This window comes from Podarcis liolepis (assembly GCF_965112155.1).
Source record: "Podarcis liolepis genome assembly, chromosome: 1".
Taxonomy (NCBI): Eukaryota; Metazoa; Chordata; class Lepidosauria; order Squamata; family Lacertidae; genus Podarcis; species Podarcis liolepis.
In genome coordinates, this window is record NC_139554.1 from 135,941,809 (window position 1) to 135,961,087 (window position 19,279).

Sequence of the window (19,279 nt, forward strand, 5' to 3'; positions counted from 1 at the left end):
AGGATTTGATCAAGGGACATTCATTTGGTACATGGGAGCAACACACACCTTTTTCAATTTTTTAAAGCTGATGTTTTATATATAGTATATTGAGGAAACTTGTATTTCAAAACTTTTTTTAAAAAAAATAGGTGTAAAAAAATAAATAGAAGGTGTTTGAACACAAATAAATGCACACTTAAATGCATGCCTATCATATACCCCAGGTTTCTGGAACTTGCAGTGAGTGACGAAGTACTGCTTTAGATGACAACACTGCAAAAACATCCCATAGAGCACCATCCACTAGGATGGACAGGAGAAAGTTTTTGGAAGCATAAAGTCAAAAGTGTTAATATACGGATGAAGACAAACACACAGAAACAGCAACCCCTATATGCACAAACTCCCCAGTATGGATCCCCTTCTTCTAGGTCTCAGGAAGTGCTTAGTAGAATAATGTATTTGTAATTATGAGCTGTTATTGTATGGCTAAATACACACTTCTGTTTACAGTGCATCCAGTGTGCTGCCACTGGGAATGGGTTGCTAACCGTTGGCAAAAATGATGTTTGGCTATATTAGAAAGTCACTCAGGTTAACCATTTGTTCCTTTGAACTGGGGAATGAGCGTTTCTGTCTCGATGGCAGGTGCTCAGTTGCTGAAATGCTCTGCACATCGTCATTCCTCTTAGTGCCATGTATTTGAACTTCAGAGGAATAAAATAGGTACTCTGGAAGGAAAGCTCAGTATCGGCACAAACATTAGAAATGGCTGTCAACCACAAAGGCATACATTCATGCACAGAAGTGTCTTTTCAATATTCAGAACTTTTTGGGTTCGACGTTTGCGAGGGGGCGGGGAAGGTCATCTTCTCGATTCAGGGCGACATTTGTTGCAACCTTCAGGCTTCACTCCCCTTTAAACATCCAGCCTGCCGAGGAGTTCTGCAGAACTCGAACACCTTGCTCACTGCTTCCTGACAATTAAACCACCTTCCTGCAGTTTTGGATTTCTTGGCTCGTCCCTTTGCCGAGGTTTCTTTCCCAAGCAACAACTTCAGCTCCTCCTCCTCCTCCTCTGCGCTCCCTTTTGCGCGCGGGGCTTGCGCCGGGCTCTGCGCCCGCCTTAGCAACCAGGACCTTGCCGGCGGGGGTGGGGGCGCGGAAGGCTGAGCGATCCACGGGGCGATCCAATCAGAGCTCCCGCTCCCACGTGGCCCCTTCAGCAGCCGATCGCCTTCCGAAGAGAGAGCTCTGCCTCGGGAGAAGTGGAAGGGGCTCTGGCCAGACGCGCGAGAGACCACCTCGCCGGGCTCCTCGGCATGGATCGCGTCGCCCCGTTGCAGTGAAGTCCGCGGGCGTCGGCGAGGCGCCCTCGCTCTCGGCCAGCCATGGCTTTGGGGATGGTCGTCCGGCTGAAGCGCTTCGTGTGGCTCCTCCTGGGTGAGTGCTGCTTGGCGCTGATGCGTTTGGAGACAAGGACTTGGCGTAATGGAGGCGCGGGACACCGTAGTAATATGGGGAGACCTGGGAAGCCTTCCTGCCAGAATGTCAGTCGGTCTCCCCCTAACAATTAACAGGACCTGCAATGCCCTGAGGGCAAATGACAGTGCCTGTAATGCGCTCCAGGAGATTTCCCACCAGGCGAGCCGGGAGTGGGCGAGGGAGGGCGGGGTGGCTTTGAGACATTTCACTTCCTCAAACCCTTTGGCTGTGATGTGAACGCGTTGCTTCTTTTGTCCCCTTTAAGTAGTTTGATTGCACAACATTTACTCTCTCCTATTTGCACCCAGCTTCTGCTTTATTTTCCCACACACGAGTGGGCAAATGTGAGACTTCTGTTAACCCCTGAAGTCAGTAAATCTCCTCAAGCCAGCAGAGTTGAGGCAGGCTGCATCCCAAGGCAGGCTGGCTAGAAGAGTAACCTTGAGTATTCAGAAAGAGGATGTTGGAAAGAAGCTTGAGGCAGCCACAGGGAGGGATTTGAACAGATCACCAACACTGCAGACCCTTTCACACATTACACACAACCAGTGGCGTAGCGTGGGTTGTCAGCACCCGGGGCAAGGCAAGTAATTTGCGCCCCCTAACCCGTGGATTTCCGCCCCCTAACCCTAACCCCCAGATATTGCGCCCGGTGCGGCCGGCCCCCCCTGCACCCCCCACGCTACGCCACTGCACACAACAAATCCAGGTTGGCCACCAGCTGCAGACCTGACAGCCCATCTTTGACGTGTGCCCATATATGTGTGTTTCCCCCAGCACTTTAAATTTCTCAGATGAATGCAACCCTTCAATGCCAGTACAAGAATCTGAACATGTATAGAATGCATTTCTGTTCCTAAAGGGCACCTGGGAAGAAGGGACAAGGCTTTTGCCTACACTGAGTGTGGCGGCTGCTTTGCATCCTTGAGCCACTTGCTTCCTGGAATTGGCTGCATGTAACAGACCATGTTCTATAAATTATAAAACTTGTTTGTGCCACCCATGTAAATTCCCTCTTCCTCTGCTCAAACCATTTGCCTGCAGACCTTTGTTGTTGTTTTATGTCCATCTTTTTCCTTTCCGGGATTTGATTGTATTACAAATCCTCTCTTGCAGCATATAGAAATCCACAGTGAAGGGAAGGTGCCATGTGCGTTCAAGAAGCTAAGCATTCAGAAACGTTGCTAGTATGTTTACACACATCGTTAGTCTGGGGTGGGGGATCTGCATCTGGCTGGCAGCTAGATCCTTATCTCCCCTCACCCTGTGTGCCCACCTGTCAATCACCTGACATCAAAATGACATCAGATAATTTCTCCTGTACATTTTTATTCCTCAGCTTAAACTTTGTGCAGATGTGTCACTGCTCAAGTTTTCACCTTTCCAGGGAGTTGCTTAAAATGGACAAATATTTAGCCATGACAAATTGTATCAAAAGCAAGCAAAGGTCTAACAGAAATGGCCACTTAAATTATAAGGGATGTACAGAAAAGGAAGGTGGGTGTTGCCTAGTGGGGCTAGTAGGTTCATAGCCATCTTCTTACATGCTCATGGCTTGCTTTGTACTTGCTTTGTCCCACAATGTCACTGAGCATGTTTACTGCACAGGTTTTCTTCAGTGTGTTGCTCAGGTGTCCTGAGAAGGCTATGCTGTGAGGCAAGGATTTGCACCACTGTGTTTGCCTGTTGCCTGTGGCACTGCAGTCAAGCGTGGTCACCTTTGGTATCACAATTTGCTATTGCAATAATGTTATACCAGTGGAATAGATGACCCTGCCTTGCAGTGGAGGGTAAAAGTAAGTGGCCTTTCTGCTCCCTTGCAGCGCTATAAGTTTATGTGTTGCCTTATTGGTGACAGTAATGCAAATTATGTTTGGTGAATATGAAGTTGAAACTCTTTCCTTGGAATGGAAATGAAGCAAAGTAAAACAGCCTATACACTGTAGTCTTCAGCCTATGGGTCAAAACCCACAAATGGATAGCAAGCAAGGCTATCTCAGGTGGATTGTAGCAAAGCTGTTGCTGCTCTGCTGGACTCTAGCTAAGGTTGACCAGACCAAAGGATCACAAAATGCAGTGTCTGGGCTAGAACACATTGTTTTGATGAGACACTCATTTCAACAATTTCCATGAATGCTGGCTGCAAAGAGGCAGGAGAAAGGCAATTTTCAGTATTTTTCAGTAAGAAAGACTTTTCTGGCCAACTGTATGCCCCACTTTCCTATAGCTCTCTATGGAGTAAGGACGCTCTGTTCACTTTCTGGTCTGTTTCTCTGGCTTTCTAGACTTCTTCTACAACTGGAAGTATGCTGGGACTATAATGCAGATGTATTCTTTGTAGTGGGTAGAAGGAGGAACGGTCTTCTGTTCTTCGGAGAAGCAGCAATAATTCCCTCCTCCACATGCTAAAATCTACCCCACCACTTAGGAACCAGCACAACATTCTTCCCTTGTAGATCACCAGAACACAGGCTAAAAAACAAATTTGTGGGAGGGTATCTAGTGAAGACAAGCATCCACGGTGGACACAGAGCCGCCAGGAATTAAGACAAGGAGTTGCAGAAAAGAATCCTTGATCTCTGTGGTGGCACAACCTTAAAAGTGCAATTTCAGCAACTAATATTACCAAGGTTTTGGATACCAGTTAGTGAAGTGTACTTAGGATTGGCAAGTGAAGCAATCATTCACCCATTGCCGTTTGGTAGCACCTGTCTTTGTGAGCAGGCTTCTCAACAATGGTGATCCTCAAAACAAAAACAAAACCCCGATTTGGTTGTACAAGGTGAGCGGTGAGTTAGCTTTTCACGTATCACCCCCCACTGGAATTAAATCTGAAATAATGTTTGCTCAGATGTCTCATTGAAATGGTGAGTCAATCCATCAATCACTGGTTTTCAATAGCTTCTCAACCTTTTGGCTAAGAAAAAGTGTAAAAATTGCTGGTTTTCATTTCACACTAATGCCAAAGTAGCACTATGTATGTGGCTTTGGAAATTATCGTTTCAATAGAAGTGAAGTGTCTTATTAGTGCTATTAAGTTATAAATCAAATGTGAATCTGTGAAAGCGGATAGTGTGGAGGTCAGAGGTGGGTCTTGGGCCGGGGCACTTAAACCTATAGAACTGCAGCGTTGGGCTCATCTAGTCCCCTGGAATGTAGGAGAGACTCATCAAATCATAGAGTGAAGATCACTGTGTGGGCGTATTGTGACAGCCTCCTTAAAACAGACACTTCAGAAAATAAAATGGCTTCTAAACATAATAACAAGATGCAATGTGAATTGAATGATAACAACAAATGACCAAGGAGCTTGTTATAAATAAACAACACTCATTTCCCCATCACATTTTGACTGTAGAACAATCTGGCACTGACACATATTAAAAAGTAAATTCACTGTTTCAGAGCAGATCTAGAGCACACAGATTCTCAGGCTTGATATACCAGGCAGTGGTACAACTGCATGAACTGCAGCCTTTGGGCTCAGTGGTCTTACCACAGAGGACCACTTTAGGGGAGGACGTCTTTAGATGGCTGCAGGTGTCACTTTAGAAGCACATCTTCACTTGATTCTCTTTGGTTAAGCTAAGATGCTTTATGTTGCTTTTATGCTTTTATTCAGCTGCTTTATGCTGGACATAATACAGAATTTAGTTTGTGGGAGAAACTGTGGAAAACTGATTTAAAATTTACAGCTTGTTGTGTGCTGAAAGAGAATTATGAAAATGTTATATAGGTGGTACCTGACACCAAGTAAGCTAGCAAAGATGTACAAATCAGAATCAGGTAACTGCTGTTAATGTCAAGAAACAGAAGGTATGTTTTACCATATGCAGAACTAGCAAGCCTAAGCATCAGAATAAGAGATCAAGAAGACTGGAAAATGTTTGTAGAATACCATACTTACTCAAATGTAATGCACACCTCTTTTGGCCAAATTACGTCGTGATAATTAGGGTGTGCATTAGATTGATGGCGCATTTACATTCAAGTAAATATGGTATGTGAAGAATCATTGTAAGCAAATTAAAACATTAGCAGAATTAGAGTAAAATCAGCAGTATAAATTATGTTGAGATAAAAAGAGAAAGAGAGGTTATGGGGTGATTAAATTATGCAGCAGAAATGGATAGAAAGTACCATAGAAATGTGGGGGGCGGGGGAGGGAAGTCGATGTTTTTGGTGAATGTGGAAAACTAACAATGAAAATCATCAATATGTGTTGTTGTTTTTAAAAATACATTGGCTCCAATTTGGTTCGTTTTTTACATTAAAAACTTCCAAGGCTCTTGTTACTCCAGGGGTTTCCCTGTCAGCCCATTCCTTTTCCCTTTAAAATTTGAGGCAAGTATTGAAAACAATATCAAATATTTTTGTACACTTGCAGACTTCTTGAGGCAGTGCTTCATTTACAATGATGAAAAATGAAATTGTCATACAGATTGTGGGATTATTTTTGAGGTCAGGTCCGCTGCTTTGCGTCTTGCTTCTTGCTGTTCACTTTCCTTTGCGGAAAGACTAGTGAATAATGTATTGGGCTGTGCTATATATAATGGACTTATCTGTACAACATAATTAACTATTTACTACTGTTTAGCTTGTAACTCTTCACTAGGAAACAGAAGACGCTACAAGTCAGACCCTCTTTGGTTTTAAAGTTATTTTTATTGTCTAAGAAATAGCAAATTGATCATATTATGGTTTAGGGGAAAATGTTTCTTTTGTATGAGATTTTTTTATTACAATTTTATCATAATACAGTAAAATTACAACTACAAAAAAAGAAAAGAAACAGAGAATTGAAAGAAAAGGACAATAGAAATAAAGGAAAAATAGGAAGAAAGAAAATTTGATTATTTAAAACCTTCAGTCCATGTGAACATCCATCTTCTCCACTTTCTGTAAAACAATATTTCGTGTAAGTCAAGGTGTCTCAGAATCATTCATTTTTTTCCTATAAAAAGTTAAAGATAGGTTCCCTAATTGTTATTATTATTAATAAATGTTAACCATACTCTTTCTTTTAATTTTACCTCTATTATTATTGTTGTTATTGTTGTTATTTATTGAATTTATATACCGCCCTATACCTGGGGGTCTCAGTGCGGTTCACAGAATAAAATTAATTCCCACCACCTTTACTCCATATTGAATAATAATAAATTATTTCATCCATGTCCGTATTAAAGTCTACACACACACACACACACACACACACACACACACACATTGGGTCAATATTCCATTTTTGTTTCTCATTATAGCTAGTTCATATCCAGTTCCATATGTTTAGTTCCATTTCCTGTTGTGTTTACGATAGCATCCCAATCTCCTCCTCTAGCACATTCCATTTTCATACCATAACTTTAACAGCACCATTCCCTGAATTCATTCCAGGTTGTATGCAGAGTACTTCCTCTCTGCTAGAACTATAGAAAAATCAGGACTGAAGTCTCAAAGCTTTCCCCCCTCTCCACTCCATCAGTGCTATATCCAGATAATTCTCCAAATCAGCATTTTTTATTTTATTTTCTACTTTACCTCCAAATACTTGTATGGAAGTCATTCCATTTCTACATGACCACCCGCGTCTTTCAATTTAATTATTTCTTGATCCAGTCCTGCCAGCTTTTCCTCAATTTCGTCTGAAGCCGCTGCATATACCCATTTCCATTTTCCATCTCATATTCCTCTGGCTCATTTTTCCTCATCCTTTGACTGGTTTTCTTCTTCATCATCAAACATTGATCAATCATTTTTAATTGTTCAGCCATCAACTGTTTAACAATACCACGGTCATTGATCAATCCGAAAGTACCTTTGTCATACTGGAGACCCTAGATACTATTAGCCATTCAGTCCACCTTAATGTTTCCCCCTTAAATCAGTCTTGGACTTCCACAGCTGTGACTGTATTATCTCCAAGTAGATTCCATTCTGACAGCTAATTATAGTTACAGTCGTACCTTGGTTCTTGAGCGCCTTGGTACTTGTACTTTTTGGCTCCCCAACACCGGTTTTCGAATGTTCTTGGGAAGCTGAACGTCCAACGCGGCTGCAGGGGTTTCCTGCAGCCAATCGGAAGCTGTGCCTTGGTTTTCAAACAGTTCCGGGAGTCAGACGGACTTCCGGAACGGGTTAAGTTTGACAACCAAGGTACCATTGTACTTCACTTTCAATTTCCCCACTTCTTTAGTGGCAGGAAACAAACAAACAATAATAATAATTAAGGATTTTTAATACGCTCCATAGGGAACTTTGCCCTCTGTTATCAGGAGTGGAAGGGTGTTTGTTGGTGTCACAGAGCCAAGGCAGCGCAAATAACAGTAGTTCTGAAGTAAATTAGAGCCGTCTTCCAGGAGACTGTGTACACACTATCCCTGTAAACCACATCCAAAGCACACACACACCCCCTCAAAGAATTCAGCTTGTTAAAGGTTGCTGAGAATTGTAACGCTGTGTTGTGTAAAGCTCAGTGTTCAGAATACTCTGAAGGAAAGAAGGTGCTTTAAAGATATGATGTGTGCATAGCCGGAGAAGCTGTAATGGTGATTTCAGAGAAACTTAGAGCAACTGTGAATAAATTTGGAGGCTTTGTGAGGAGAGGAGGCCTTTGCTTCCTCAGTGATTAGAAAAAGTCAATCTGTCTTTCTTATGGTCAACGACTTAGACCAGACAACAGAAATAATAATAATAATAACATGCATAACTACATCAGCACCAAGGGGCAGAAGTAGTAGATAAAATCCCAGCTGATATCAAACTATTTGCTGCAAAACCACCAGCACATTTACTCAGTGGCGTAGCGTGGGTTGTCAGCACCCGGGGCAAGGCAAGTAATTTGCGCCCCCTAACCCGTGGATTTGCGCCCCCTAACCCTAACCCCCAGATGTTGCGCCTGGTGCGGCCGGCCCCCCCTGCACCCCCCACGCTACGCCACTGCATTTACTATACAGGCTAGACAAAGTCAAAGCTGACCCAGAAGCCCATGTTCAGGGGTAGCTGAAGAGGCCCGTGAGGTAGATGAGCAGCAGATAGCTGAGAATGTAAGAAAAGCCCATCTTGGATTACTGTCTGATCAAGCATCCAATTTCCCATAGTTGCTAACCAGATGTCTTCAAAAAGCCCAAGGGCGGGGCTTGAAGGCAACTGTGCAGGGCTGGGTATGGCTGGCACCAACCTCCACAGGTAAAGATTGATGGATCCAATGTGTTGCTGCATGGCTTCTGGCCACCCAGTGCTGTCTCACCCTTCCTGCAGGTGGAGGCAGAGAAGCAGTAGGTTTCTGTGCCCTTTGCATACTCATTCTCAGGACCCAACAACTGGCGTACCCTAGAGACAGGCCAAAAAATGGGAGAAATCCAAATGTCTGTGAGTGGGACCTACCTGCCATGTAGAAGAGCCTGGGGTCATGGACAGAAAATGGACATTCTGGACACTGGCTTGAGCGAAGCTGATCTAGCCAAAGGCTAGCAAGTGGACCTTAGACCCGCAGCTTGGACTAAGGCATGAGTCAGTTGGCCAGGGAACCAGTTTAGGAAGAAACTAGCAAGACAGAGAAAGAGGGGCTCTCCTTCTCCTCTACTTCACCATTTGTCAGTGATAGACTTTCTTCCGACACTTTTCTTTCATCTCCATGGAAATGGGCCTTGAGATTCCTTGCCAAGAAACCGGAATCCCTACAGACATGGAATTCTGCTCAGCCCCAGAACAAAGGAAAACCACATCTCACCATGGGGAATGTGTGCACGGCAGGAGGAGGGAGTCTTGCTGCAACTGAATGTTTTGAACATTCTGCTGCAACAGGGTGTCTCTTCGGCAAAGGAAACAAGTTGTTCAGCAAAGGGTTTAGCTGCTTAGGTTTTGTGTTTAAGTGCAGAGGGTGCAGTAGGGGAAAATGCAGGCATGTTTTAGTTGCCTTCACGGAAATAAGCATGTACTTTGTGGGACCATGCCTTCAGGTGAAGAGCTAAACATTACTTGGTGGTGTTGTCTTTTTTGTTTTACAGGTTTTTTATTCCTGCATGCTGTCCTGTGGGCCACATAGAGACCCTGGTATTCACTTCTGATACCCACAGGCATACGCAATACCCTTCCAAATACTGGAATGTTTATGCAAGCCAGTTCAAAATGGAAAGGGTTAAAAAAGTATTTTCATAGTTCTCTAATATCATAAAGCCATGAGTGCAATCCAAGCAAATCCACTGGAGCATATTGAATGCTACTTGAGATGGTGATGAACAGTTTGTTCAAAATGTTTTACATTTTGGTAGGCAGAAAAGACCAAGGAGAAAAGCTCATCAGTGGGTCCTTGAGAGGCCTAGTCATTGCCTGCCTCTCCACAGAAATGGACAGCAGCTGCAGCCCCAGCCACCTGCCCAGCTCTTAGCTTTGGGCTCACTCCCAGCTGAGAGCTGGGAAGCTCTTGACATTGATAGACGATTGGTCAAACTCCATCAAGGCTTTGGAGAATCATTAATCACCTCTAGGACATGCAATAAAGTAGAAAAACTGGGGAGCAGCTCTCGGTTTTAGATTTCATCACAAGTCTTTCATGCAATCCTATGATTGCTGAGGGAGAAGCCCCTGAGGGCTAATATGTCATCAGCCTGAAGCTGCGAATGCTTTTAATTCAGGGAGTGCATTGCCTTTGTGCTGGGGGGAGGGGGGGTTGGCAACGCTGGGAAGTTATGAGGAGCTGAAGGGTATAAAATGATATGTTATCCTGATTTGGTTTGTTACTGTGTTGGATCCATGTTTATACAGAGTGGCTGGGGAAATCTAGCCAGATGGGCGGGGAATAATAATAATAATAATAATAATAATAATAATAATAATAATAATAATAATAATAATTACAGTTTCTAAAAACAAACATTTTTTGCTGAACATTTCCTTAGCACCTTGCTTTGCTCGTGGAGTCCCAGACACCTTGGAAGCAGGGCCAGACTCCAACGTGGGGGTAGGATCCAAAAACATGGGTGGTGGTGGTGTATTTAATCCTTACATGAGCTGAACGTGTAATGAAATATTTTACTTAACCAAATATTTGGCTTTTAACTCTTTTCTGCGAATGAAATGGACTTCACAGTCGCAGAATGGGAGTGCCCCACATTCTTCTTTCTCTGTGAACCCCTCCCCGCCCCCCACAAAAGGTCTGCCATTGGTGGCTAGAAGACTCTTGGGAATGGTGTGGAACAGGGAGCTGAGGGTGAGAGAGTAATTTGAAGGAAGTGATGCCTTCCTTATGTGAACGGAAGAGCATCATCTGATCATCTCTGTCACCTGAGCTGCACTTGGGGTGTCCCCGTCACAAGGTTCATTGTCACAAGAATGACAATGGTGACTCTCTGAGAATCTGGCTGAAGTACTGCAGTATTTAGTGGAGATGTTTACATTGCAGGAGGTTGGATTAGATGACCCTCGGGGTCCATTACCAACTATTTAGTTGTATGATTCTGGTAAGTAAGGATGGATCTGTGATACTTATGTGTCTACCCTTCCACCCACTGCTACTAGTCAGGTTGAAGTCTTAGAAGATTAGCTGCTGGCTTCTTTTTTAGGACTGCCCAAAGAAGAACAAAGGGACGCAGGTGGCGCTGTGGTCTAAACCACAGAGCCTAGGGCTTGCCGATCAGAAGGTTGGCGGTTCGAATCCCCGCGATGGGGTAAGCTCCTGTTGCTCGGTCCCTGCTCCTGCCAACCTAGCAGTTCGAAAGCATGCCCAAAGTGCAAGTAGATAAATAGGTACCGCTCCGGCGGGAAGGAAAACGGCGTTTCTGTGCGCTGCTCTGGTTCACCAGAAGCAGCTTAGACATGCTGGCCACATGACCTGGAAGCTGTACGCCGGCTCCCTCGGCCAGTAAAGCGAGATGAGCGCTGCAACCCCAGAGTCATCTGCAACTGGACCTAATGGTACCTTTACCTTTTTAAAGAAGAACAGGATGCCACAGTGATTAGTTTACTCATACATTTGCTTTATTTTGACAGTATTTTATAAAAATCCACATTAAATTGATGTTTCTGAGCACATTTTTTCTCAAAATAGGAATGCATTTTGGTACATTTTTAATCAAAAACTGTAGCACATTATGTATGTAAGTATGTATGTATGTATTTATGAACATTTATAAGGCATATAATTTTTGAAACAAATGTAAAAGCCAGGATAAGTGGTGGATAGCTTCATTTTGATCTACACATTAGTCCAGTTAGTGTAGATCAGCTCAGTGTGTATCAGAACTGGCAAATATCAAATTTCTCATGTGCCCCTACTAATAAGCAACTTAAAATATTTCTTAATGAACTCAAGTACCAGACATGTAAATTACATTAAGCGTGATAGTGGAAAATCTCTGAGCTATTGAAAAAATTAGTCTTATGGAGAGTGCAGCACTTCTTATTTTGATCCCTGGGGGAAAATATTAGCTGGGCCTGGCCTCAGCAGGATTTATCCATTCTTAAGGAAATCAGCCTTGAGTGCTCACTGGAAGGACAGATCGTGAAGCTGAGGCTCCAATACTTGGGCCACCTCATGAGAAGAGAAGACTCCCTGGAAAAGACCCTGATGTTGGGAAAGATGGAGGGCACAAGGAGAAGGGGACAACAGAGGACGAGATGGCTGGACAGTGTTTTCGAAGCTACGAACATGAGTCTGACCAAACTGTGGGAGGCAGTGGAAGACAGAAGTGCCTGTCGTGCTCTGGTCCAGGGGGTCACGAAGAGTCAGACACGACTAAATGACTAAACAACAACAAAGCATATTTAAATTCAAATTCAAACTGTTGGATGCCCCGAGTTCTGTTGCTTTACCTTAGTTATAATCAATACAGTAGTTTGGGAATTCTGACTGGATTTGGAAAGAAATATGTACTATTGCTGTAAATTTGCAGACCTTGATGGAGGAGTGGATTATATATGGGTTGCATTTGTAAAAGCTGTTAGTTAGTGTATTTTAGCATCATAGAGAGAGTGTTGGTCTATTTTGGTCAAAGGACTATCGTGTGTCTTCATGGACTTCACAGGCTCTTTTTATATCCAGGAGGAAGCGCAGGGCTGCCAACATTCTGGGCTGCTAATGAATGCCTAGCAAATAGCATTGCCTGTACATGCGGAACTTTGTCATGAATGTCAGGCTCAAATCCCCCAATGGAAATGATTGAGATAGCCAAGAACTATATTGAGTCTCTTTGCTTTCTGTGGACCAAATGAGATGTGATGTTATTCATGTCTTAGCCTTTGCACAACTGATTATTATTTTTAAGGCAAGCAGTGAACAATAGGAAAGGGCTGTCTTTAATGGCATCAATCATTATCCTGAGTCTAGTAAGGCAATTTCTGTTCCACACAGAAGTTTGATACAGGCTTTCTAGCTCCCATTTTATTCCTGTAATTGTTGACAAAATAGCCAAACAGAGGGGAAAACAATTCTAAATCTGAATTATACTGTCGAATATCTCTGGATAAGCAAGCAGAGGTTTATCTTTTATTGATTTATTTATTGATTTATTATCTAATCAATAAAATAGTTTGTCAACTATTTACACCTGTTTTCTAGAATATATTTTTTGGGAAAAACATCGATGTTCTCCTTTCCATGGAATTGGAGGGTGATTGTAAAATTATGGAAGCACAGTCCCACGATGGTGTCTTGACACTTCAGGTTGATCTCAGTAATGGCATTTCTTTATTTGTATTAATGTTTATATCCCATCTACAGATGGGGAAGCCTGAAAAAACCCGGAGAAATTGGGGGGAAATCCAGGTTTTTTCTGTTTTTTCTCCAAATGGGGGAAAATGGCTTTGGGGGGAAATGGGGGGGGGGGACTAGTTTGTTTTTTCTCTGGGTTTTTTCCAGGCCTTCCCATCTCTAATCTCATCAGAGACTTCTTTACATCTTCTCAAGATGTGTGGGCATTCCCAGAGACTGTTTGGGGGGCAACTGATTTTCTATCAGGGAATTCTCATATTGTCATGGGAGGTGATCAGGACAAACTGGTCAGGACAAACAAATTTGTAAATATGTAGGCACCTTTTCAACAGATATTTCCTAAGCAAAAAGTTTAATAAGAGTCAGCAGAATCTTACAACACTAGCTTATAGGGGTTTTTTCTTCCTAAATTTGAATGACAGGCCTTTGGATGAACCAGCAGGCCACAGTACATACCTTTCATTGGGGGAGGGGGCAGTATAGTAGTTTTTTCTTAATTCCCCCTTCTTTACTTCCTGAGGTAAAAACCTCCTCAGCAGAGGATCAGCTGGAAGGTGGCCATTATCCCATCCAATTGCTTATTCAACTGACAGTCCAACTTATTAGATCTACCTGAAATTGGGATGCAGAAGAAGCAGTGCCCATTAGTGCTCTTTTCCTGCTAATGGTTGTTTATCCCAGGAGTAGGAGAGACACATGGAGATGTTTCTGAGGGAAGGAACTCTAGCCACTCTCTTGCACTGGTAACTTTGAAATGTGTTAGAATGAATCAATCAACTCAGTCCTGGCCTTTACCTTTCTTCCCCCTTTTTGTCTCTCCCCCCCCCCCTTCCACCTTTCCATTTCAGCCCATCACTTTTTGGTGGTCAGGGCATGCCATGAAGTCACCTATGGGCAGTACATCCAGGAATATTGTCTCAGCAAGTTTCAATCTGACATGGAAACTCTCAGGAAGACTCTGTGGTGTGACTGGGATATGACTTTGGGGTGAGTTGAAATTGTTTTGTCCAGTGGGAAGAAAAGAGCTATGCAAACATCTAAGAAATGGCATGCTGGGATTCTGGAGTGTATCTCATAGCCTCCTGCATTGGTGTAAAGAACTGTTTTCTGCTCGCTAGACGAAAGGCTGTGCAATCCCCCCTTGTTCCAACTGGTCATATGCAATCTTCATAGTTGACCAACTAGGCTACTTTCAAGGTAATGACAGATAATTTGAGCAACCTTCTAGCAAATGATGATTTGGTACATCCCCTGCCCCTGTTTTTCTTCTCATTCTGCTTCATAATCTAGCACAGCGTCCAACATTTGACAGAGTAAAATACAGAGACTTATTTTTAGAACATATTATTACAATGATTTCATCTGATCTAGTGGATGCAAGCCAAAAATTGAAAATCCTTACATGAGCTGAACATGAAACGAAATGAAATATTTTACTTAAACAAATATTTGGATTTTAACTCTTTAGCCAAAACCCTGAAAATTGAAAAAAGATAAAAATGGCAGCATGCGCTTGCAGAGAATAAAAGACCAAAACCAACAAAATGGGATGCAATACAAACCATTACATATCCTCCCAGTATAGTTATGTTGTAAGATTAGGAGTTTGAACAAGAGAGGGCTAATGAGGACAGGTTGACAGGAAGGGTTTCTTAGTCCTCCACAGACCAGGTTATTGTGAAAACAACAGGTAAAGCCAGAAACTGAGAGACATATTGGCAAATGGACCCACCTAATACAGTCCTGGCTGGGAATGTTGCCACCAAGGTGCCAGCTCCAAACAATGGAGGGCTCTTTGCCTCAGCGACTGGCTAGAACAAGACAGGGAGACGCATCTGAGGCCTGAAAAATAACAGTAAAAAAAAAAGAAGCCTGAGAGATTGCAACCTAAAAGCCCCCACTTTGGAATTCCAGGTGGTGAGAACAAACACATGGGGCAATTTATTTCTTTATTTAGTTTGAGGAATTTATACCCTGCCTACTGGCTGAGGTTCTAAAGAGCCCTGAGACTGACCAAATGGAGCAGCCAGAGGTTTCTCCCTCACAAGCCAAGAATTCATCACTGACATCCCCTGGCTCTGGTGACAGATGCAGGAAGCACTGCGAGGTGAGGAAGAGAAGGCCCACTTAAAGGAGCCACTGTGCTGCCTTTCCTTGAGACATCGGCAAGCCCTGCAAGATCCTGAGCACAGCCTTTCCCCATTCATGGCGGCAACTGCTCCTCCTCACAAACTGGCTCTGGCTTCAAGCCCCCACCAGCTTGGCAAGTCACCAACAGGGGCTGCCCATCCTGTTTCACCACCGGAAAGGTGTGTGGCAGTGGCTTCTGGCAAGGTCTCTCTCACAAGCTCTGCAAGGTCTTGCCAGAAGCCCCCTGCCCTGTGCCACCCTGGCATCTGGGGGAGGGGCTGGGGGATTCCCCTGTGCAAGGCGGCTGCTTCATTCTGCCTCGTGGGAGGCGCTGGCCCTGGCCACCAAAAAGATACAGGGAAAAACTGTGTGCCAAAGCACTCTGTGCATCACCCCAAAACAGAATACACACTACCTTTCACCTGCTTGCCCTGAAACAAATAATTTAGTTCATTTGCATCCTACTAAGTTCACCCAAATCAGTTCCTCTTCAGTTAATTTACACTCCCAGTTAATTTCCCAGCGAGAATCAATCTTTTTCTTTTAGTCACTCCAGTCATCAGTCTTTACACACCCAAATTAATTTAAACTAAACTAAACTAAACTAAACACTAAACTAGGTTCAAAAGTAATTCTGGTATCCAGGCAAGATTGCCCCCTGCACCTGTTACTAAACAGGGGGATAGAACTCAGGAAAGACTGGCAGGCAGAGTATTTTAGGTGAGGAGGGGACTGTACAGAACTTGCTTCTCTGCAGTTACTGCTTCTCTGCTCTTTGCTTGAAATTAGCCTACCAATCTAGGCAACCAGCAAGTCCAAATCTTGAATGCACTGAGGAGCTCTAATTGTTTCATGTCAGACAAAAGCACCTGCTCCCTGATAATACACTTTATTTCTTCCTTTTAAGATTCCTTGCCATTGCTCCTTTCAGGTTATAGCAACAAACCTCTGCCATAGGGAATCCTAAATTAGTAGCAAAGATATAGAAAGATGAAAAGAAAATGATAGTCAGAAAAGGCCTTGGGGGATTTCAGAAGATTTTTCTTTCTTTTCTTTGCTGATTCTGACTTTGCTTTCCAAATAACCAGCAAAGACAGCTTCACAGATTCCCCACCGCTGCATCTCCACGAACTATACCTTCCAGGGTTTACCCTTTTCATTCACAAGGTCATGAAGAAAACTGCTGGTGACTCCTGAATTCCTCCTTTGCGTGCTCTTCCACTGTGTGCCTCCCAGTTTTGAAAAAGGAGAGAAGTGAACAAGGAATACTAAAACCAAGCCAAGCTCAGTGTTTTACGTCTCCTCAATCGCCCTCTTTCCACACGTCCTCTCTCCTTTCGGGGATGAGTGATCCACACAAAATGACCTGGGCTTATTTCCTCAAATATGATTTACATGACAACAAACAAATGCACACGGAAAAAGAACCACCCTAAAGGCAAACAATCTATGGTCCGATGCCGCAGCAAATGACAGGCACTCACGTCCATAGTCTTATCAACAGCTCCCTTGTTCCTAGAGTAGCGATGGCGCTGTTACTACAAGAGAGCCAGCTGTCTCTCCTTGGCCCTTGGTTTTTTTCCAAGTGACTAGGGCTGGCTGCTGCCTTCTTTTCCAGTTGTTATTATTTCCACCTGCGTCTAGTTGTTTCTTTTCAGGGCAGGGCAGAGTTTTTCCTATGGGACAATGTGATTGGTGTGTTTTTCTTTCTTCTCCTTCAGCTTATTGGTTGAGCTGTGCCAAGCTATGTTGTGCACAATGGGGGGGGGGGGGAAAGCCCCCTAGGAAAATTTGTTGTCTCAGCCATCAGGCACAGACCTGATTGTACGGCCAACACCCATGGCCTGCCTCTCCCCCTGCCCGCCCCAGGCCTGCATTCTTGGCTGTGGTTTCAGCAGGAAGCTATGGGACACACGCCAATCAGAAATGAAGCAGCATGTCCAACCCAAAACTGGTGCAGGAGGTGCAAGTAGGTTTGAATGCAGAGTTGTATACAGTCTAACCACTTTGGTCCCATCATGAGCACAAATAATCCTGAATGCACATTTTAAAAAAAAGTTGTCTGGAAGAGCCCTTAAATTCCTTATAACAAAATTTGCTGAGAGAGAGAGAGTGCACCCCATTTACACCAGGCAGAGGGAAATATTTAAAGCTGAGCTCTGCGTGCCACAGATTGTACTTTTTCATGAAGTGGGGCATCCCCTTTAGTAATGATAAATCTTTTGGAGGTGTAGATTAATACATTCAACACCTGTTATTTCTGGCTCTTTTTAGACAGTCATCAGTGTGCCTGGCAAACAGTCACTGTGCATATTAATATGGATATAATGAAAGACCCAACACCATGTGACTATTCTGCCAAGGAACAGTGAAATGACAGGTCTTCCTACGCCTGCTTTCAGGCAACCTACGCTGGCAGTCAGCTGCCTTCGCACCCTGTAATCAACATTCTTTTAGAACTTGGCATGGCTTTCTGGGTACACTGCTGTTTGTTGCAGTAAATACACAGTGTGTGAAAAGGAGCCAAATGGGAAGCGGACACTGTTGGCCAAGGCTGCCCACCCATGAAGCAGGGCGAAGCAGCTGCCTTGGGCAGTGGAAGGCCCAGAGACTGTGCCATGGGGGTGCCCCTCCCATGCCACTGCCTCCACCACAAACAGAGAAGTGGCCCCAGCAGCAGTGGGTTCTCACTGAAATCTCCTGAAAGCTCATGGAGCGCGAGAGATCTCGTGAGATTTCAGAGACATCTTGCCATAAATCAGCACCACTGCCAGCACAGCTTCTCCACCAGCGGCGGCGGCAGCAGCACAGAGGTGATGCCGGCGGGAGGGGTGGCAGCATGGTAGTGGGGGCAGAGCGGGCAGGACAGCACTTTCCCTTTCCCCTCAAGTGGCGTAATGGGAGGCGCCACCCCTGGTGTGGTGCCAATGCCATGAGTTCGAGATCTGTTTCAGCTCTCCTAAGCAGCTCACTGGTAAGCGTCTGATTCAGTAGCTCATAAGTCCCTGATTCCGCCTCTGGCATCTCCATGGCGAGAACCAGGAGAGCCTGATGGCGTAAATGAGTTAGCGCAAGGCAGCTTTCGATATTCACATATCCTGGTTCCCAGCACCGCGATGCCCCTTTGTGATAAGCAGCAGTAATTTACATTCACATGCCATAAAAGTACATAGTAGGCAGCATGTTCTGCAGCTCTGTTTTCCCGGTGCCGTGCATGTCTCAGTTTAGTATGCTTTATAATAACGAGACAATCCAACATGCAGTCAGATAGACTGTTTTATATATGCATTGGGTCGAATTATTTAAAGTCTTTCTACAAATGCCAACTCAGAAGTGGGGCTTATTTTCACATAAGAGGGTACTGGATTTCAGCCAATGACATATTTCATCAGCCAGGCTTTTAATGCATGTTAATATTGCGGGATATGGACTTTTTTAAACTTGCTTTGACTGCTGCTTAATGTTTTTTAGCTTTTATATTTTTAAAGTTTTGCTGCTGTAAACTGTCTTGTTGGCCCCCTTTTTAAAAAGATGTTGTAGAAATTATTTTGTAAATAAAGAACGGGATGATACTCTGCAGTTTTAGCTGTGAATTCCGTAGTGGCAGCTGGAAGCAAAGTGAGAAAATAGGTGCTTTGATAAAGAGATGGAGTTGCAGGGCATGGGATAAGCATAGGAATGATCCAGGATGAAAAAGTGTCAGGATCTGAACAAAAGTTTCAGGGTTTTAGCCTCTTTCTAAGAATCTCCGGAGGAAGGAGTAAATCTATGAACCCCCCACCCCACCCCCGCATTTCATGATAGCCCTTTTCCTCTTTTCTAGGACAAAAAGCTACTGTACCTCAGTAGCTTTTTCTGAGGAAAAAGCAAAACTGAGAGGCAGACATTTAAGTTAGGCATCAGAAATACATTTTGAAAACATGTGGGCAAAGTTCCACCATGCCTTCAACTCCAATAGACTTGACCCCGGGC

At 43.9% G+C, this 19,279-nt stretch overlaps 1 protein-coding gene and 2 long non-coding RNA genes across 5 annotated transcripts in view; 1 reads left to right on the forward strand and 2 right to left on the reverse strand.

The window, feature by feature from the left end:
• LOC310693607 overlaps window positions 1–19,279 on the reverse strand; it is a 107,963-nt gene that overhangs the window by 40,432 nt on the left and 48,252 nt on the right. The gene's annotated exons all lie outside the window — the stretch shown is intronic.
• Window positions 1,086–19,279, forward strand: part of RAMP1 (receptor activity modifying protein 1) — a 38,945-nt gene continuing 20,751 nt past the window's right edge. Inside the window, exons 1-2 of the mRNA XM_083475447.1 lie at window positions 1,086–1,425; window positions 14,026–14,164. Coding sequence (XP_083331573.1) covers window positions 1,374–1,425; window positions 14,026–14,164 — 191 coding nt within the window. The 5' untranslated portion in view covers window positions 1,086–1,373. The remainder of the gene's footprint in view (window positions 1,426–14,025; window positions 14,165–19,279) is intronic.
• On the reverse strand, window positions 2,426–17,567 carry LOC310693537. 3 transcript variants are annotated; one of them, XR_014519227.1, is made up of 5 exons: window positions 16,792–17,567; window positions 14,910–15,019; window positions 8,648–8,799; window positions 7,009–7,112; window positions 2,426–6,366 (listed from the first exon to the last, which is right to left on the reverse strand). It is a non-coding gene; the product is annotated as an uncharacterized lncRNA (long non-coding RNA). The 3 variants fall into 3 exon arrangements; XR_014519229.1 differs by lacking the exon at window positions 2,426–6,366 and having other exon boundaries at window positions 6,688–7,112; XR_014519228.1 differs by lacking the exons at window positions 8,648–8,799; window positions 14,910–15,019; window positions 16,792–17,567 and adding an exon at window positions 8,854–10,159 and having other exon boundaries at window positions 2,427–6,366; window positions 7,009–7,244.